Source organism: Camarhynchus parvulus, chromosome 5 (assembly GCF_901933205.1).
Source record: "Camarhynchus parvulus chromosome 5, STF_HiC, whole genome shotgun sequence".
NCBI lineage: Eukaryota > Metazoa > Chordata > Aves > Passeriformes > Thraupidae > Camarhynchus > Camarhynchus parvulus.
In genome coordinates, this window is record NC_044575.1 from 30,274,205 (window position 1) to 30,295,263 (window position 21,059).

A 21,059-nucleotide genomic window follows, 5' to 3' on the forward strand; every position below is an offset into this window, starting at 1 on the left:
GGAAAGCAACCTGGGGGTCCTGGCTGATGGAAAGTTGAATTTGAGTCAGCAGTGCCCTGGCAGCCGGGAGGGCCAAACCTGTCCTGGGGTTCATCAGGCACAGCATCACCAGCCAGGCAAGGGAGGGGATTGTCCCCTCTGCTCTGCTCTGGGGCGGCCTCACCTCGAGCGCTGCGGGCAGTTTTGGGCACCACAGTATAAGATGTTATTAAACTATTAGAGAGCATCAAAAGTAGGGCAATGAAGATGGTGAAGGGTCTTGAAAGGAGGCCATATGAGGAGTGGCTGAAGTCACTTTGTTCAGCCTGAAGAACACTGAGGGGACACCTCATTGCAGTCTACAACTTCCTTGTGAGGGGCATTGGAGGGGTCACCAATCTCTTCCCTGCGGTGGCCAGTGACAGGACCTCAGACAATGTCCTGAAATTGTGTCAGGAGAGACTTAGGTTGGATATTAGGAAAAAGTTTATCATCCAAAGGTTGTTTAAGCACTGGAACAGCACCATCCTGGCAGAGTGTAGGGCTCTCGGGGACATGCTGTGACTCTTGGGGATGGTGCTATGCAGGAATTGGTCGTCCCTGTGCGGCCCTTCCAACTCAGCCTATTCTGTGCTTCTGTCATAATGCAGCAGAGCGTGGAGCTACCATGGATTTCTCAGCCAGTCTGAGCATCGCACACTGCTGTCCGCGGCTCGATACTGGCGCCCGGCACACAGGCGGAGAGCGCGGGCCCCGAGCTCCATCACTGGGACCATCCGGCATTCCCGGCTCCCTCCCGGCTGCTCCATCACGGGGACCATCCGGCATTCCCGGCTCCCTCCCGGCTGCTCCATCACGGGGACCATCCGGCATTCCCCAGCTCCCTCCCCGCTGCTCCATCACGGGGATCATCCGGCATTCCCCAGCTCCCTCCCGGCTGCTCCATCACGGGGATCATCCGGCATTCCCCAGCTCCCTCCCGGCTGCTCCATCACGGGGACCATCCGGCATTCCCCAGCTCCCTCCCGGCTGCTCCATCACGGGGATCATCCGGCATTCCCGGCTCCCTCCCGGCTGCTCCACCACTGGGATCATCCGGCATTCCCCAGCTCCCTCCCGGCTGCTCCATCACGGGGACCATCCGGCATTCCCGGTTCCCTCCCGGCTGCGCAGCCCCGCCCCCGGATCCGCGCGGACGCAGCCGGCGCGCGGCGCGGCGGGGCGGGACAGGGCAGGGCGGGGCGCGGCGCGAGGCCGCGGGCGGCAGAGGGCGCTGCGGTGCCGCGCGGCGCGCGGCGGGGGCGTGGCGCGGCGCGCGCGGCCCGGCGTGCACCGCGGCGGCGTTTGAATGGCGCAGGCTCCGGGCGCCGGGCCCCGGCAGTAGCGCTCCTGCCGCTCTTCCCGCCCGGCCCGGCCCGGCCCCGAACATGAGCAGCGGGTGAGTGGCGCGGGGCCGTCCGCGGCCGCGGGGGAGCGCAGCGAGGCCGCGCTCTACCCCGCCGAGACTGGGCGCGGCTGGCTCCGCGGCGTCGCGCCGGGCGTGCGGGGCGGCGACGGGGGCCGCGGGCGGTGCGCGGGCGCGGATCGCTCCGTCCCGCTGGCCGGCGGCCTCGCCCGGCGCCCCGGCCCTGCCGTGTGCGGTGCCCGCCGCCTCCGGAGAGCGAGCTGTGGCGCTTGGGTTCCGCTCTAAAATGGTGCCAGCAGGCTGAGCTGGAAGCAAGCGCGTGCGGTGGCGGATACGTGCCAGGAGAGCGGGGCAGGCTCTGGTGCTGCCCAAAGGGAGGAGGACAACAAGCTGGGTGTGAGGCCTGCTGACGGATTTAATTTCTTGGGTGTGACAGATTCCAGGGGGAAGGAGGGGGGGTGAGGGGAAGCCTTAAGTGCTTGAAGATCAGATCCTGCATTAATTACTTCGTTCAAAAGGCTTCAAATTATTTTTTTCAGTGTTGGGCTGGACGATTTGACATGCAGATTTAAAATAAAGACATTTTGAATGGGGAGCTCTTTTGAGGATAGAGAGATTAGGTGGTGATCTTGGAAATCTTTTGTTTCTGTTTTTGTAACATGCTTTGCTTTGGAGAAAGGTTAAGTCCGTTGGCTTAAAAGCAGCTTTCGTCCATCTTTTCTTGGAATATCATTTTTCATTTTCCTGTTCTCCTTTTTTTTTCTTCCTCTTATTCTCTAGCTGTAATCAGGGAACTAATTAAAAATATGTAGCTACCTGCATTTAGTAGAATTAAAACATAACAGAAGACAGGTTTGTGCCTATTTTGCCTTGCTGATTGGAAAGAATATGTTCTGGAACTAAAATTAGAATTGATTTGAACTCCTAAACTTTGAAACGCAGAATATCATTATATTTAAAATGTTATTATTATGGTAGTTTATATATATGTGTTAGAAAGTAAATGGCAGTGTGCTGATATGCATGTATTCTTACGGCCATGTGTATATATATTCACTTTCTCACTTTTACTGTATGTTGTTCCTAGAGTAAGAAGCTTGACTAAGAATGAAGAAGGTTTTTTGAATGCTATAAATAGACTACAATCAATAATAGAAGTGTATTTGAGGGTAGCATAAAAAGCCATGTGAAAGTTGTGCAACATGTAATCACAGACTGTCCAGCCAGGTCGGCGTGTAGTGAGTACTTCCTTAGCCTCCGCCAAGTTTGGAGCTTGGGGTTTGCCAGTATGTCTGTCTCTGGGTTTGAATTCAAAATTCTTGTTGCAGTTTTTTTTTAAATTCTTCGGGTTGAGCAGCAAATGGTAGAAGAAATTGCTGTATTTAATTTCATGGGTAGTTTCTTAAAGAGCTGTGTAGAACATTAATGTGGAAGCTTCAGTATTGTGGAAATCTATTTCTTTTATAACACCTCTCAGTTATAAAACTTTTTCAAACTTATTATCCCCAGAGTGTTCATCAGTGAAAAACAACAGGTAGAAGTATCTTTTCATTAGTGGAAGATGACTTCAGAAAGGACTTAACTACTGACAACTGCTGTTACTTTATGGCAGGTTAACATACCTGTAAAGGGTACCTCCAGAAGCAGACTACTGAGTTCTTGTTTGACTTTGTTTTTGTAGAAAATGTAAATAAAGTTCAGTTATTAGACTCCCAGGCTATCTCCACAAGGGGAGCTAATGCACACCTGGGTTCCTCCTCACTAAACTTGGATGAACTGTCACATGTGGTTGTTTTTAGAGGTTCATTATGACAGTGGGCCACATGCAAATTTCCTATGTAAGAGAAAAATGAGCTTAAATCTTAGGTATGAGCTAATTTACCATAACTAGTTGTTCAAATAGTATTTTCATTTATTGCAAATTTAGAGAAATTCCTGTAGTTTTTATCAACATAGGAAACTTTAAACTGGAACAAATGGCCTGACAAGTGTAGCACATTAAAAAACTGTTCTGCTGGCGTATAACGCTCTTTATAATGTTGCAGAAAGATTTTGCATTAACATACTCCTTAAAATCTTGAACTCCACTTCCTCTTTAAGAAAATTCAATTTTAACAGCTGATGAACCATCAGTACATCAATTACTAAAAAAAGAAATTTGAAAAAATCCAAATTGTTTCATATGCAAAGGATGTGGAAGCCTTCTAAAAGAAAGACAAATGGATTTTGTAACATTTATTGGAGCTAAAATGAAAGGAAGTTATGCCAAGCTTACAAAATCACTTCTACATCACAAGATAGTGCTAATTTATTTTTGGAAGTAAATTTGAATTAACCATTCTTGGAAGTTACTTGTGACCATTGTAGCTCTGATAATTGCCAGTGAAATGAGTTGACCATTACTGCTTCCCTAATGCATACCTGTTTGGAATGCTTTCAAAGCATGTGCTCTCCTCCTTGGGATAATGATTAATTAAGTTTTTCATCTGAGTTTAATATTGTCATCCTTGAACTTGCAGTTGGGTTACTGTGGAGTGGAGGAGAATCACAGGAATAGTTACCATGGCTGGTGCACATGGAATGCTGCAGGAAGAAGTGGCTATTAAGAATTTGGACAAGGAATAGGATGGAAGAGTGTGTGTTTTAAAAGGTATTGCTGATGGCTTAAGAGATCTAATTTTCATTTTCCTTGCTGCCATGCAAAGTATGCCAGCCTGTGTTCTGTAAGAAAATAACATTATGTTACTATGCACGTAGATTATGTAATGTGCCAAGAAGAATTTGTCCCTCTCTGGGGGCCGTGCCCAGAACTTGGGACATGGGAGGGAGTGGCAGAGTTGTTAATACTTGCCTTCAACAGATGTGCATTTGAAAGCCTGTTAGTGCTGACTGTCTTTGCCTAATTCTGGTATGACCTGAAGAGTTTTATTGCATCTGGGAGAGATCAGAGATAGAAAATACCAGTAGAACCATCAAGAAAACTTTACGCAGGTACTGTTGGCTGTGGGGACAAACCAGCTTCTTCTCAGGAGACATGGCTGCTATTACTTTAGTCCTTCTGCTTGCTGAAGATTGAAGAGAATAAAAGGGGGAGAAGGGAAGATTGTTGTCTGCTGTGAGAAATCACCCACTGTATAGGGGAAATGGGTGGAATTGGATTCTGTCATCCTAATGAAATCATACATCTCTGTTCAGATCTGCAGTCTACGTTGTTAGCTTGTAAAACAGTTTAGGATTGTCCAGTGGACCAGGGCGGAGCTGAAGGGGCATGCATTCTATCCTTGGTTTAATTTAAAAAAAATTTGTAAAGTGAGGGAAAGGCATTGGCCTCAATGAGATTGTATAGCAGATTGTCTGATCAAATATAACTAGCTGTGCTCATCACAAGGGAAAAGTCAGAAATTAAAGACATTAAGGTATAGATTGTTTGACTGTACGAATTAGTATCTAATGCCAGTTTAAGAACCCTCTGAATATATCCCAAAATTACAGGGGACTGTAGTGTCTAATTAGCTATCCCTAGATGATATCTGACTGCAAATAGGAAGTCAAAGTTGTGAAGAGCCATGTAAAGTGCCTTTCATCCTGTAGCATTCATCTTTTTAATTGCTGGCCAGCCAGCATTTTCCTAGGTGTTAGTAAGCCTTTCAAAGCTGGTTTCTTAGGATGTTGACTAAGTTTATTATAGCTCTGTTAGGTTTGTGTATACCAGATTCTTCTGCTTGTGTTCTGCTCTGTTTGGGCTACATGGCTGTGTATCTGAATTTAATCACTTTTAGTATTTTTTTAATGTATTTTCACAGTCTGTACTAGAACCCCATATGAAACATTTGGATCCACAACATCCTATGGCAAGTTCAGGTTGATTATAATTTGCACACAGCTTAACCTTGTTTGTTTTGATCAGATCTTCAGCTATTGTCTTTTGACCCTTTTTTTTTTTATATTGGGCAAGAGAGGGCACAATCTCTATTCAACTTCTCCAAGCCATTCATTTTGTAAGCCTTTGTCTTATTTGCCCGGGTGGCTATAAGTAGCCTCTTCCCCAGATGAAGAGGCTGATCTAATCAGTTGTTGATTATATAAAAGATATTCCATGTATTTTTAACTTCCTTTGTCTGAGCTGTTTTCTACTTTACTCAGAAGTTTTTTTGACTTTTTAGGGTTGATTTGGCTTTTTTAAAGTAAGTTAACTAACCCTGCTCTCAGTGTATGAAATACAGGCACAAATTAGTTCTGTACACTGTCACAATAGTGTTCTGTTTATTTTTCTATTTATTGATCCACATGGAGTGCTAAACAGTCCAATTGATCTAAGGTTAAACCGTCCTATATGCAGATATTCTGGGTGGCAGTTACTAGCCCAGAGACTGTGATTCCAATAGGAACCCAGAATTTTCTCCTGCCTGCAGATACATAGACTTTGCTTTATATTGATCTATAAGTATTGCTTTTGCTTATTGTACATCACAGTCCTTCTCCAGTTCTTCAGTTTGCCCTTATCTTCACTGGTATGAGTTTGTATTGTCAGCAGTCTTCATCCCCTTTTGTGAGGTAATTTATTAATATATTGAACAGCATAAACCAACGCAGATTTCCCCCAGGGATCTGGAGGTGATTTTCTGCAGTGTGGAAACTGCTTAGGCAGTTTATGGCTGTTCCTGAGATACTTGTGCATGCAAGAGTTTTCCCTTTTTTTCACTTGGTTGATTAGTTTCCTCAAGATTTAAGTGAGGGACTTGGAAATTCAAATAGACTCTATCATTTAGTTGCCCTTTATCCATGTTGTACTACCCCATATTCTTAATAAATTCCATTAATTTTGCAGAGCAGGACTTCACAGAATCATAGCATAATTTGGGTTAGAACAGACCTTAAAGATTTTCTAGTTCCAATTTCCCTGCTGTGGGAAGGAAGGGACATCTTCCACTAGGCCAGACTGCTCAAAGACTCATCTAACTCGGCCTTGAACACTTCCAGGGACAAGGCATCAACAGCTTCTCTAGGAAATGTGTTCCAGTGCCTCAGCACCCTCTCAGTAAAGAATTTTATCCTAATAGCCAATCTAAACCTGCCCTATTTCAGTCTGAAGCTGTTACCCTTTGGGCTATCACAAATGCACTGTAAAAAGTCCCTCCCCAGCTCTCTGTCGCCCCTTCAGGGGTGAGGTCACCCTGGAGCCTTCTCTTCTCCAGGCTGTGTTGCCTTAGTGACAGGCAGGCAGAATCTTTCCCATTATTTGTTTGTGTCCACTAAGTCTATTCTTGATTACATTGTTTACTAATTAGTGCAACAGAGATGTCAGTCTGGGTCTTCCTTGAGGCTCTTTAAATATTGACTGTGTTTTCCACATGTGTTTTCTTTAGGTACTTTGTCAGCTCCAAGGGAGCTAAAAACACAGCTGTTTCATTACTGCTTAAATGTTCACTGCTACTTCTGCATTATCTGAGGTTAAACTATGGAAACCTCTTTAAACTGTTGGACAGCAAAGTCATACACAAGGATTTTACTTTGCTTCATTAAGTGTTCCTTTATATCTGATAATGTCTTGACCTTTTGAATTTATTTTACCAGTCTTTAAGGAAAGAATTGATAGTTCTGTTGTTTCATTCTGTTTCAGCTGGGAGGCTGGGAAACAATATAGTCTTATGTCAGATTTATTAGAGTGTAAAATTCTCTTAATTTTTCTCCTGGACACATGCAACCTTTTGTAAGAAATTTCCTTCCATCCAGAGTCCTCTCTCTCCAGTTCAGATAGCTCCAGTTCAGGTATTTTGAGATGCTAGGTGCCCTTTAGAGCACAGTATTAAAAACAGATAAGCTAATTGAATTTCCTTGGTAAGACATTTATTTTTAGCCTTCTAATATTTTCAACTTCTTTTAAGCAAAAAGTATACTAGTTATATAGTGCTGTCATTTATTTTGGTGATGAGATTCTTGTGTGATGAGATTCTTTCACACTGCTTAGTGTGAAAGATGAGGGAAGATTGAGATCATTTGTTAAACAAGGACAAATAAGGAGCAGTCACTGTTAGGCATGAGGAATTGTAAGCTGATAGTGTGTTATGGGAGTAATCACAAAAATTTTCCTTCAGCAACAGAGGTTAGGGATTTTTTAGCATCTGATGAGGTGTCTGTGGGTTTTAACTCTGGTGATTGGAGATTGTCCCCCCTAATATTTTAGTTTATTGCTTTCCCCTCAGTATTATTGTCAAACAGTGGATAGAAGAAAAAAACCGGTCAAGACTTTTTCCAAGTCCTCTTTATCACTGACCTGAATAAAAGGATGGATTTGTTTGGATTTTAGGATTGTTCAGTTTTTCTTCAGAAGTCCAGTTGTTCAGCATATGCTTTTGTATTGTGCTCCAAGTACAAATTTTAATATACAGTCCATTTTAAGTCCAAGTAGTGGTTTTAACCAGTCTGATAAGCAGAGGAAAAGGTGTTTGTTTATGTGAGGTTTTTTCTAAACTTTAGGGAAAAGTGTCTTCCAGACCTGTGTGGAAGAACTAGGAAGTGTGGAGAGCTAACAAAGTGATCACTCTTCATCACTGTCTCATAGTGTGAAAAAATTAAGTTAATAAACCAGTCTTAAGCCAAACTTGCATCTGGAAAATTATTGGCCACTAGCTCTTAAAGATATTGCCTTAAATAATGCTGCCATTTGAAGTTCTTGCTGTGGTCTGAGGCTATGTTCCCTTCTTACAGGGTAAGGGATTTTATCAGTATATACTCCATTTTTGAGAGGCATCCCAAGTGAAGTTCTTTAGTACTGATCCAATTCCAAAGAATGCCAGAATATTTGAAGAATTTTTTTTCTTTCCACTGTACCCTACAAGAGAGATTTGAATGTGCCTGAATATAGCATCTGTCTTGTTTTGGGCCTGCCACCTGTTTGTTTCATTTGATGGCCTTTAGCTACTGCATGGATCTTCATGGCTAATAAGCTGTTTCCCATCTGGCTTATTCAGTGCTCAGTGTCTTAGTCTTTTAAATGCCAAAGTTCTTAATGTGAGGGAAATCTGCTACGTAGAGTAAAAAGGATAGGGCTGCTGCTAAAGATTAAGGGGAGAGATTGGAGCACTCAAGTTGAGACTACAGTTGTACCTTTTAGGGGAAAAACAGTAATATTGGAGCAAATGATTGTCTTTTAAAAGTAGCGTAGGATGTCTTGCTAAATGACACGCACACACATATATATATATATATATATATACATGTCTTCAAGAATCTTCTATACTTCAAGAATTGTGCCTCTATGATGATGTAGTAGTTGAACCTGGTCTCAAGCAATGGATCTTCTGATCACTTACAAAAGATGAAAAATCATATGTACAGCTGTCTCAGTCTTGGTGTTGATTGTTACAAAAATACTTGCATACTTCAAGACAAAGGACTTAAGGCATAAAATAAAGTTGTGGGTTTTAGTATGAAAAATGGCCAAAGCACTGCTTTGACAGAAATGGCAGGGGAGGGGGGATGTACGTTTGCCAATAGACTAAGGGGAGGATCTTTCACTTTTTTTTTAACCTTTGTTATTTTGATAAAGCTTGCTTTCTTCCTAAAAAACAAGAATCAGTTTTTTAGCCACCTTTCGTACTTGGAAACAAATGTGAAACCAATTATTTTTCTCTAGGTGGCAGATTAAATTCATAGTGTGAGGAAAGAGTTTCATAAATTGCCCTATTCTTTACTTGAATTCTTGTTTGTATGGCACCCCTCAGTGCAGGTGTAGAAACAGATGTGAAAAAAAATCTCTGCCTTGGTTTCTTGTGGTGATTTTTATTTAGTTTCCTCTTTCTTGAAAGCTAAATAGGGATTTTGAAATTCTCAAAGTGTTAATAATAAGGCCTCCAGCTAACATGCACTAAAGGATGATGTCTTGGGTTATGTCTAGGATGGAAGATCTTGAAAATAGTTGAATTCTAGTGGTGCTAACTGTGTTTGAAGAAATCTGACAGAATGTTTTAGAAAATACAACTAAATATCTTTCCCTTGAGAACAGGGATTTGAGAGATTATGGCATCTGAAGCTCACAATGTTAAAAAACAGAAAGTATTGCTTATTGAAGGTCATCCCATTGATCTCCCCAGAAAAAGAATCTCTTCTTCCACTAAAAAGATCATGAAGGAGGTAAGCAGTTTGTGTTGTTTGTTGCGTTGTTTTCTGTCCTCTGAGAAAAGTGAAGTAAAGATTTAAACAAGTATATAGTTCTGAGCAGTCCAAATATAGAAGCACAGCACTACTAAACATTTGATATTTAGATGTGCAATAGAACTTTACCTTGTTTCTATAGCAGTTATATTATGAAAACTGTATGTAATACTAGATACAGGCAGCAGCTGCACAGATCAGTGCATTGTATCGTCCATAAGAGCAGTAGGTACCGATACAGTCTTACTCATGTATGCTTTTCTGCCATCTAGCCAAAAAATGTTTCAGTACAGGAATTCTGGCATGAAAAAGTTCTTTCTTGCCAAGAGAGCTACATGGCATAAGTGAGAGGTGGAGTAGGTGAAACCCATTCATTGAAATAGATAGTTGTATAATTATACAGCTTCACCTAGCATGTTGGCAGCATGTAGATTTTCACTGGATTTTTGCTACTCAGAAGTAGTTTTTATAACCTCTTACCCGTGTTACTGGCTGAAGAGTAAGACAGTGGAGTACAGAGGAAGCACTGGAGGGGCAAACTTACTGTAAGACCTCTTCAAACAGTGGTGAAGATGTCAATATCCTCTGTTTTTTAAAATTTTCTATTAAAACTAGCATTTTATGACCAGTGTTACCAAAAACAGATCATAACATTATCTTGCTGATGTGCACAATCTAAATGTTACCATTAATGCTAAGTAGTATAGATGGGAGTGTTTGACTCTATATAGTAATACAGCTTTTTTTCTCTATTTCCTTTCTCCCAGGGTAAGAAATCTCCAAAACAGCTGGCTTCTTACACAAACAGGTAGGAGGGCTGTGCTGTGTGATATCTGAGTTTAAAGTGTGACAGAGGTAGGGAGAAAATCACAGTTGAAATTGATTACAACACCAAAGCAAACACAAATGGATGATAGGTCTTGATTTTAAAGACAGTTCTTTGTTCTTGTGTTTTCTTCCATAATAATGAGTCTCTACATTAATAAAAACAGAGAAGAATATTGGTGGCATGACTTCTAATAACCCAAGTGTCATTAGGATATGTATTGGGGGAAAAATGTTTTCAACAACCTGAAAGCTGACTGCTGAATTCATAATTATATATATATATAAAAACGTAATAATGCAATTGATTTGGTTCGGATCAACCTTCACTAAAATAATGCTTTATTATTGCAGAGTAACGGTTGGAAAAACGGTGGCCAGTCCCCTCTCTCTTTTCAAAGTGGTGTATTGTAAAAGGAAAGTTCATTGTTATACTCCAAAGCCCTGTTACAGAAAGAAACTGTGCCCTAAATCTAGGGGCCGTGACATGGCAAATAAAGAAAATGAACTGGCTTGTGCAGGGAATCTGCCAGCAAAACTTCACAGTCGGACACACTTGCTGAATTCTAGCGACTCTGGCTCATCTCAAACAGAAGGCCCCTCATCCAAATACAGTGCATTTTTTTCAGAGGTGGGTAGAGTTTGAAGAAACTCCAGTTTAAAAAAGAAGTGTTTGTAGTAATTAGCTGTGAAAGTTTTGATTCTTTAGATTATTTTTCTTCAATTCTGCAGATATCAGGTCTTATGATTTACAGTCTGTCCATTTATGGTGATGCAGTTGTCAATAGTAATAGTCCTGCCACTTTTCTTCATATTTTTGTCAGTCAGAAGCTCAGATCTGCCAGACTTGACTGGGTTAAAATCGTGCCAGCACCAAAGGAGAATGTTGTTTTGACCCGTGTAGGTTTCATGAACTGGCAGGACAGGTGTCCACGTGTGTGTTTGTAGAAGTGTTAAAATGATAGTAAATCAATGAGAATAAACTGGTGAGGTAGATTTGGAGAGTTTTCAATAGCAGTATCAACTTTGTGCATAACTAACTGAAGTGTTTGTATGAGCTTTATTTCTTGTTGGGGTTGGTTGAGGAAACCTAGTGGATACTTGTCAGGCTTCTGAAACTGTCTAAAAGGTGAGATATTTAAATTAAATTGACTTTGTGACAATGAAGGCCATTTAAGGCCCTTTATGTTGAAGTTTGCATTTCTGTCACAATAGATTTTTCTTACTCATTGGGCCATGCATGCATTTAAGGTGAGGCATGGCAGGGAAGGTAAGATCAGAAACTATCATCATGCTGCTGTCTTGTCACAGTGCTTTAAGTGTGGGCTCCTGTGAGGGAGAGCCCTGAGAGGCCACTGGGCTGAGGGTGCAAGTCTGCAGCACTTCTGCACTGTTTTATTTGCCGGTTTCAAGAAAAGAGCAGAATAGCTACAATGAAGAGGCTGCAGAAAGATGGGTAAAGAAATGAAGATGGGAAGATTCATTTTCTGAGAAGCTAAGGAGCAGATCACTGGCCTCTGGTCACAAACGACTATTTAACTGGTTTGAGAGATGTGTGTGGCTCTGCAGTGTTCATTCCAATCCAAGGTCTAATTAATTAAAATGCCTGAACTTTATTCAGAGAACAGGCTTTTTCAGAAATGAACCTTTTCTGTTGGAGTTTGGAATAATACATGTAATTACTTGTGTCTAAATTGTGTCAAAATTAATAATCATCTAAGTAAAAAGTTCTCAGAGTTGGTGAGAATTATAGGTTGATGCTCATGAGTGCTAATTTTAATTATTTGATAACTGTCTTAGGTGGTAAAGAGGTGCAAACCTTATTCTTGCAGCTCTTGTGTAAAGTACGTCCAATATTTTTGTGACCCCAAGGGAAATTTATGGGTTTAAGTCTATTCTTAGATAAATTTCTAAAACAGACTCATCAACATACAGGTAGAATATACCAGATTATATTTGAGTAACTTATTGTTTTATCACTGGCTACTTAACTTATGGCAACTTTGTATATTTTTAAAAACATGCAGGTTTCTCAGGACCATGAAACTATGGCTCAAGTTCTTTTCAGCAGGAATCTGAGACTGAACGTAGCTTTAACCTTTTGGAGAAGGAGAAGTATAAGTGAACTGGTAGCCTACTTAGTGAGGTAAAATAAGTCTCTTCTTTTATATCCTTAAAATGACAGCAATCTCAAATATGCCACAGTATTTGTAGCAGTTCTGTAAATGTTGTGACTTAGTTACACTTTTTAAATCATAGTGGAAGCATATACTTCTAGTAGTAGGATCTACAAGTAGCACTTCTGATTTTATTCTTACTGTTTCTAGGATACAGGATCTTGGAGTAGTAGTAGACTGCCTTCCTGTGCTTACGAACAGGTACAAACAGAAAAAAGTGGGGGACTAGAACCTGCTTATAACCACACTGAAGTTCAAGCACTTCTGAAACATCTTGTTTTTAAGTTTACAGGAAGAAAAACCATATGTTTCAGTTGGCTGCTGTGTAGATCTTTTGCCTTTAGTGAAATCTCTGCTTAAAAGCAAATATGAAGAGTAAGTATCAACTTGGAATGTTTTTGAAACATTATTACTTCCTGGCTGTGCAGAGCCCTGGAAATCAATGGGTTTTAATCCTCTGACTCTTGTTCCCTCTGCCCCTTCTCCCAACTCTGCCTTTCTCAGGAAATGAGAAAGCTCTGGAATGGAAGCTTTCATCTGAGCCTTTCTCCTCTAACAAAACAGCAGTGCAGAAATTCTTTTCTGCAATGTTAGGCACTTGGGAGAGAGGACTGGCTTTGCCCTTATGCAGATTTATTTATCCTAAATAGTAGAAAAGATTAACACTGAGGTTTTAGTATGCTTTATAACATGTAATCAGTGCAGAGTTTTCTTGTACTTTTTCATCAAGAACTTCAGGCTACCACTTAGAAATTGCAAGTGTAAACAAGTATTTAAATTTACCATTTGTCTAGATTTCTTTCCTTCCAGAATAGAAAATGTGTTGCTTTCTAAATTGCTTACAGAGTTATCTCAATGCTTTATTTATCTTGTAGATAATCTGCAGGGAGAGGGAAATGCATAATGTGTAAAATGTGTTGTTACAGATACGTAATAGTGGGTTTAAACTGGCTTCAGGCTGTCATTAAAAGATGGTGGTCAGAACTATCTGCACATACAGAAAAGGCAGAAGATGGGTGAGTATAGTGTTGGGAAATACTTAACTGTATTTCTGTAGTCGATTTCATCTCAATCTGTTCTAATTTTGATCAGTAGGAGCACATCTTGCCTACAAAAGGCAAATTTATAATTTTAAAGTTAAAGCTTAAAAGTGTTTTAAGGATAGTTAAGTTACTGGTTTTGTTTTTCTTTTTTTGCTACAGTTTTAATCCCTGTAGTCATATCAGGGATTATGCAAATGCTGTAGAAGTTGAATCAAAGTTTTTCAGATCTTGTGGCAATATCTATTGTATAGACTAAGTCTATATGCAGTATTAATAATTCATTTTAGTAAAAGAGACTATAAATATACTGCCTGTGTTATAAAGTGATGTTCATTCTCTTTCAGAAACATTCATATTTTAAAACAACAGCTAAGTGTTTTGTGGGAACAGGAGAATCACCTTACTCTGGTTCCAGGGTATACTGGTAATATAGCTAAGGTAAGTACTGGTTCCAGTTCTGGTTGTGTTCAGTAATGAAGATGATTGTATCACTTATGGTATTCCTCCTGTTTTACTTATGCTAAACTGTGGTTGGACAGAAACACTTTTACTTTGGTTACTGCTAATGCTCGAGTGTATTGCATGGTTTTTACAGAAATCTGGAGTTGTTCTGTGAATTAAAATTATAATTATGCTTAAGCATCTCCTTAATAACAAAGTAGCTAGGAATAATGGGCCTTAAAATGATATGAAAAAGGGCTCAGTTGAGTGGGTAGACTGTGGAGGGGACAGATGTTTTCTCTTAGATTTGTTGTAGCCATTGTTGTAAGTGTAATGGAGAATTTTGGCCCAGGAATGTCACTGGCATTTGCACATCAGGTGGCAGGGGCACGTGACAACATACTAAATTCTAAAGCTTATTGCTGACCTAATGCTTAGAAAATGGTGAGTTTCTGGTGGGCAGAAGAGCCTGTCTGAGATGTATCCCTGCTTGCATTTTTCAGTAGGTTTGTGGTATCAGTAACATAGGGAGAGTGTCTGGTAGATCCGTGTTTTACTGTTTGTGCTCATCTCTATAAACGTGGCTTTCTGAGATTGGGCACCAAAAGTTGTACTAGATAGAAACATCTCCAGGTGGAGGGACCTGATGAAGGTGGACAGTGAGAAAGGAGTTACAGCAAACAGTTGGTTGTGTGCAGGATTTGAGTGAACTTGAAAAGAACTTGAAAATTGCATCTTTTACTTACATCTGAAGGAGTTTTGGTGGATCTCTATTTCTATGCCAACAGAATTGATCACTTGGTGGCAATAAAGTAAACTCTTTCCTTTTTTTCTGGGACTGCTGTGCACCTGTGACTTCAGTTTTGATGTCCCTACAAGGATAATTACAAAATTCTTGCAGCATTTCAGTCAACAGGGATGCAGAAGAACTGAGTTCTAACTCCCAAGTTGGTAGAGCTATGAAAGCATGTTAGATAGACTGCCTAGTTCTTTTGCTGGATCAGAATAGAAGCTATAGGTACTGTCAGTTAGTTTGTTTCTCTAGAATTCAGGTTCCCTTTATGTTCATTTGCTGTCTTCTTAATGTGTATCAGGATAGATTGTGACCAAAGTCACCTCAGCAAGTCAGAGCAAAAGTAGTACAAGAATGTTGGAGGGGTTGGGTGAAAGAATGTCATAAATAACATGTTTTAACTATGTGATCATATGATGATGATGATCTTTCCTGCTCATGCAGGGAGCAGAGGAATAACAGATGAAATGGATAGCTTTGAAAACTAATCCTACTCTTCTGGCAAGCTTTTTAGTACATAAAGAAATGTCATTGAAAACATAAACTGAAAGTAATCATGAAGATAACTGGTTCTGAAATTTGGGCAAATATAATTATATTGTATTACGGTCCTGAGGTTGCCCTGCTTCAGACATAGAGTTGATGTTGGAGCTATAAGTAATGTGACAAACACTTTCTCCTTTTTTTCCTTCTAGGATGTAAATGCTTATTTATTGCAGCTACACTGACATGATGGGGAAACAGTGTGCTTATGTGGTGAAACAATCCCCCAGAGTATCCCTGAAATATTTGCTGAAAGCCTTTTGAGAAATACTGGCAGAAGAGAACTGAACTGTCAAGCTGTTTAATGAAACCACTAACAAAACTCTAACAATCTACTTCACATTGAAGTGGAAAAATGTCTAGTAGGAGCAACTTTTACTTCAGTGAGGTGAAAGTGCACTATGAAAACTGTATGCCTTTGCTGCATTTGGGATTCGCTCAGTTACTAGGTATTCCTTTAAATGCTACTGTACCTTACAACATCATCCATAAAAGAAGATGAACTATACTGTCATGAAGACAAGACAGCAGAACCAGTTATAAGGAACCAACAAAAACAATCAGCATTAAGAGCTTTTAAATGTCTCTTTCACAAGAGAACTCCAAAATGCACAACTATCTTCCAATTACATTAAAAAAATACAAAAAACTTTGGGCTATTCAGTTACTTCTATGTTTAATCAAATTATTAAAGACAGTTTTTGTTTGCACTATTGAGAAACTATACAGCAAAGATGCCTTAATTACTAGTGTTTCAAAAAGCCAATGTATTAAGATGCAAATAGCTATTATGTTCAGATTGTGATGAAAAACTACAAAAATCAGGGTTTCACATTGTGTAGTTAATGAAACATTGCACATATACAAAGATTCATGTATGAAAAATATTATAAATACCTGAAGTTAAGCTTGGGTAAGCAGTTATTGTAAATGTCAGCAGAATGGTGAATTTATGTCTAACAAATGTTTTTATATTGTATGTGGATTTCTAACACAGTAATCTTGTTCTGTATCATTCAAACTACATGCAAATAAGTAAATATATTAAATATATCTACTGTTTTTTCTTTTCCAGTTAAAAAAATCAATTTCTAGAATAATCTCTTCCACAGTACTTTTTATTATATTTATGTCTCTTGTTTGAAATGTTTACAGCCAGGTGAGGCCATGTTATTCAAATCACACCCTTTTTATACTACCTCCTTTAAGAAACTGACAAAGAACTTTTGCAAAATTGATCATGTTCTAACCTGATCAATGATGGCAAAGTCATACCAACAACAGCATTGAGAATACAGCTATAAACTTTTACTGTCATATTGATGTGCTGTTCTATTTTAGTTTAAAAGCTATATCTTAATGGCTCTGAGGGAGTCTTAATCTTAGGCTTGCTGTTGCCTTTTTTAATATTGTGATTAGGAAGCACGCTTTTTCAATTAAAACTTACAAAGTGCCAGCTCTTCACTTAAAAGTATACATGCACAGCATGTATGACCAAGTAGACTACTTCCTTAAAAATAAGTACTTGCTAGGGTTGTTTCCATACCTAGCATTAAGCATGTGCACTTTTATTGACGTGCAGGAGAAAAGTCTTTTGATAGCCGCAAGTGGTTTTTGCTTTATGGATTAATTAATTTTAAACTCCTGTAGTGGTCAATAAGTTCAGGCCTCCTGTTGCTTAGTATTGTATTAGTTTATGTATCATTGTTGCTGACTTCTGAAGGCCAGCTAGAAATCTGTTATGAGAACTTGGTGCTTTTAGTTGTCTGACTGTTCTGTAAACCACCAAAGGTTTTGCATTTCTTAGGGCAGTCAGTTACAAAGAGTTTCTGGGGCTTCCCAAAACTGCAAACTTTGTGGGACAATTTGGAGACATACACATAGCCAGTCTTTTTGCTTGAATTGTTATGCATCATTAGAGATATTTCATGCTAGTTTTGAGATAGGACTTTTCAAATGTTCTTACTATCAATTAAAAATCTAAAGGAACTATAGTATGACAACATTCTTTGTATTACTTTACTGTTCCATTGAACACTTAAATGTAAAACTAACCAAGTCTGGTTTCATCATTTGGGTGGCAATTGCTGAAACTCATAGATTATTTTTCAAGGAGAATACTGTTTATGGAAACTCAGATTTTTTTTTTTTTAATAGACAAAGTAACTCATGGTCATTTATTTCTGATAATATAAGAAAGAATAGTTGTAATTGATTAAAGGGATACTCCAGTATTTAAAAATCTAGCTTGAATGTAGATTTAGATACATGGGCTTATAATGAATTCTGTATGTGGCCATAGAGTTACCAAATCCTAACTGTGGACAGTGCTTTGGTTTTAGAGGCAAGGTAACATTGATTTGAGGATCATTACTTAGGAATGCCTAATAAAATTATGCATTATTTTTAACTGCCAAAAGTTGTATTTTGACAGCATCAATAATACAGTATTAAGCATTGTCATTAGTATCTGTGCCTTATTTTAAATGAATTTTTTACTGTTTTCAGGCAGCTACTAGACTGTAAGAACAGGGTTCAGGTGTCTGTATTGTGAAATTATTTTTTCCATTGTGTTCTTAATTCATTGAAACTATTCACACTAATATTCAGGCTCAGCTTCTTGTATTCTCTTTAGCTCTCAAATGGCTAGGAATGAGTTTTACTGTTATAGAATGTACATGTATAATATCTGGTCAAAGTTACAACACAGCTGTGTTGTAAAACCACTAAATTCATGTAGTTGTCTCAGTGAATCTAAGAATTAAGTTTATGAGCTATTCCATGCATAAATTATAATTTTTGTGATAATTTCTAAAAATGCTATTTCTAGGCTGTGTCAAAAGAGCCAGACAGAATTAGTCCTTTTCCTGTATGTTCTTGTGATGCAGAAGCACGTATGTACTTGAGGAAGAAGGATGTCTCCACAAAGCTGTTCTTCATATTATACCCCTTGATGTGAAAGTGATGTCTTTGAAAAACAGTTGTCTTTTGCATCAGTGTTCCCTGAAAGTATTTTAAGTGTGACCCAGGATTTGCCCATCCCCTAAACTGAAATTAAAGAATCCTTCTGGCAAACTGTCTCTTTCTGCAGGACTGAAAAAAAAGTCCAGTATTTTGTAAATGGAAGTGGCCAAGTTGAGGTATTGCTGATAGCTTGCTGAAGAGTGAAGGTGGGAAAAGGTATGCCATTAATTAGCTGGGTATGAAGAAGTTAGCATGTCTTAATGATTATGTTTGTCTCTGTTTTGAAGGAACTATACCTATTTCTCAGGAAAGAGTCCTCTACTCTTGTATCACACAGGTACTGCAGTTCTACACTCCTTAATAATGCTTACAGATTGTTGCTGGTATTAAAAAAGAAAAAAATAGCAGCAGCCCTCCAAGAGCTTACCCTCCACAGTGAGATATAAATAAAATTTTTTTTCCCCTCCTGTAGGTTGCTTTATCAGAGGCTGCAGTTTTAACACTTGAGGTGCAGGAGGGATGGGAGAGTAGGAAAGGACAAAGTACACATGCCCTGTGCTGAGTGACATCAGGCCCTCTGCGTTATAAATATAAGCAGGCTGTATTTTCATTTTCTGGCATCTGAAGTAAGCAAGTTTGGCGTTAAACATCTTTATGCATTTAGCGTTGAAGAGATAAAGGTTTTGAAGATGGATGCTACAGTGCTAATTTGTGATTTTTTTGAGTTTTTTTCCTTGAAAGAGCAGACATTGTTAGTGTGGAAACTGGAAAGTATCTTATGTGAAGCTTACATTTTAGACTAGCAAGTGGTTGCTTTTGCCAGTTCATCTTGCCAGATCTTCCAGTTCTACAGAAGACTGAATGTCTGTCTTCATGTGGAGATTTGCAGCTATTTTTGTGCCTGGTTTTCTGGTGCAAAGTTAAACTGGTGGTTCATAGTCAACTATTTCAGAATACAAAACCATGCAAATTATGGTACTGGTGTGAAGTTATTCCAGCTTTGTGCAATGCAAATGCTAAAGTTCATGAAAGCAGTCGATTCTTTTGAGAGGAAATTTATATTGAGCTGATGTTGCATTAGTGAAGGAAAAAAATGAAGCCGTTTTTAATAGCCTTGGTAAAAGCCAGACAGTGTAGTCTAATTTTTGCCTTCAGTCTGCCATCCTACACACAGTAATCATTGTAGGCTACAGATAAAGATTCACAGAGAAAATAGATTGAGCATGCTTGTGTTATTAGTGCTTATGTTATCCTTCCTTAAACAATTAATGTTTATTCTGTGAGTTAAATAACTTGTTTTATGTCTCGGAATGAGACTGCAACTATTTTTCTCCCCCTTTCCACATATATTCTTTAGGACTTAATGATGTTATTTATTGCTTATCTACTTTAAATATACTAAGAGTGTGTCTTGTTAGAAGTGAGGAGGGGAAGATGAGAATTCTAGACAAAACACAGGGCTAGCTATTTAACATGATTCAGTTTGAAGCAAGTGTGAAGAATTTCCATCTTTAAAACTTTTCTCACAAATTTTGTTAATACCTATGAATTGAAGTGTGCACTCACAACAAACAAAGTTTGACTTTGAACTTGGTTGGAAAAAATAAAGTGCTTTCATTCTAAATAACTGTAGCTGCAGTATTGTTTCTGTTCTTGTTTTTTGCATTGAGTACTAAGCTGGACTCAGATACTAACCTGCCATAAGGGAGGCAGGAGGTGTAGCACTGTCCCTTAAAGGGATAAAACGGAAATATCCACCTAGTCTTCAACTATTGCAGACCTAGAATATTTTTGTTTCTGTACTGACAGTTTTGTAGGATATCTCTTTTTGTAGATCGTGACTGCTGATCATTGCTGTAAAATGAGATCTGTCTTCAGCTTGAATGTGTTCCGTAGTGGTTGTGGTTCATAGGGATCAGTGCTTCAATTCAGGCAGTCATTACTTTGAGTGATGTAGTGTAGATGAGCAACTGAATGTTGGGGTATCAAACATCTGTTCTTTGCTGTAACAAAACACACGTTTATCTTTCCCACCTTTTTATTCTCCCCTTATTCTTTCATTTGAATGCTTAGAACCATTTGAATCCTCTTTGGAAAGTGATAGATGCCAAAATGTGATAAAATGCTTTACAAACATGTTTCTGACTTCTTTTAATACCATTCTGTGAATAACAGTTTCCTGTGGATTTGGGAAGGAGGCTGTTTTCTGTATGTATAGGCTTGAAATAAACACAACTAGTGGACTTTACTGATACTGTAATTGTATTCTTGATACTTTCTTTTTTACATAAGCACTATGTATATTATGAAACAATTAACCCAAATCTAAATATCAAGATAAAGTTGCATTCCAAAACTGCCTGCTCTTACAGGTGTGTTAAAGTACATATGCACCCTAGTATCATACTTTAAGGTGACCTGTAGACAGTATAAAATAGCTCTTGTAATTTATGATGTCTCTTTGTCAAATTGAATCTATTGAACTTTCAAAAAGCCCAAATTATGTTTGGATCTTGCAGTTACCATTTCTACTCATTTCAGATATTCTATGGATTTAAAGACTTAGTGCAGTAAGTATTCCACTTTCAAAAAAATAGCTGATCTTTTTGTCTTTTGTGATAACAGGCTTTCATTACATCTCTTCTGCATGAGAAAAACTTCTGCAAGAAGGAGGGTTTCAGAGGAGGGTTGCAACATACAAGAAACCTGTGGCATGTTTGCTTCTAAATGGATGA

General features: G+C 39.1%; 1 protein-coding gene across 6 annotated transcripts; it reads left to right on the plus strand.

Annotated features, from left to right (window-relative positions):
- Positions 1–1,299: 1,299 nt before the first annotated feature.
- On the plus strand, positions 1,300–19,948 carry KATNBL1 (katanin regulatory subunit B1 like 1). 6 transcript variants are annotated; one of them, XM_030949490.1, is made up of 11 exons: positions 1,300–1,417; positions 3,904–4,034; positions 9,385–9,517; positions 10,306–10,346; positions 10,718–10,994; positions 12,391–12,509; positions 12,691–12,741; positions 12,826–12,915; positions 13,467–13,556; positions 13,928–14,021; positions 15,513–19,948. In XM_030949490.1, the coding sequence occupies exons 3-11, from the start codon at positions 9,404–9,406 to the stop codon at positions 15,543–15,545; spliced, it is 909 nt and encodes a 302-aa protein (XP_030805350.1). In that variant the 5' UTR covers positions 1,300–1,417; positions 3,904–4,034; positions 9,385–9,403; the 3' UTR covers positions 15,546–19,948. The 6 variants fall into 6 exon arrangements, with proteins under 6 accessions (XP_030805350.1, XP_030805348.1, XP_030805346.1 ...); XM_030949488.1 differs by having other exon boundaries at positions 9,390–9,517; XM_030949492.1 differs by lacking the exon at positions 1,300–1,417 and adding an exon at positions 1,581–1,778 and having other exon boundaries at positions 9,390–9,517.
- The last annotated feature ends 1,111 nt before the right edge of the window (positions 19,949–21,059 follow it).

What these genes read in the sequence shown, in the direction of transcription:
- KATNBL1 (XM_030949490.1), top strand. Translation starts at nt 9,404, where the DNA reads ATGGCATCTGAAGCTCACAATGTTAAAAAACAGAAAGTATTGCTTATT. An exon ending in CTGGCTTCTTACACAAACAG is followed by an intron (nt 10,347 to 10,717) that starts GTAGGAGGGCTG and finishes TTATTATTGCAG; the next exon opens with AGTAACGGTTGGAAAAACGG. An exon ending in CTGGTAGCCTACTTAGTGAG is followed by an intron (nt 12,510 to 12,690) that starts GTAAAATAAGTC and finishes TACTGTTTCTAG; the next exon opens with GATACAGGATCTTGGAGTAG.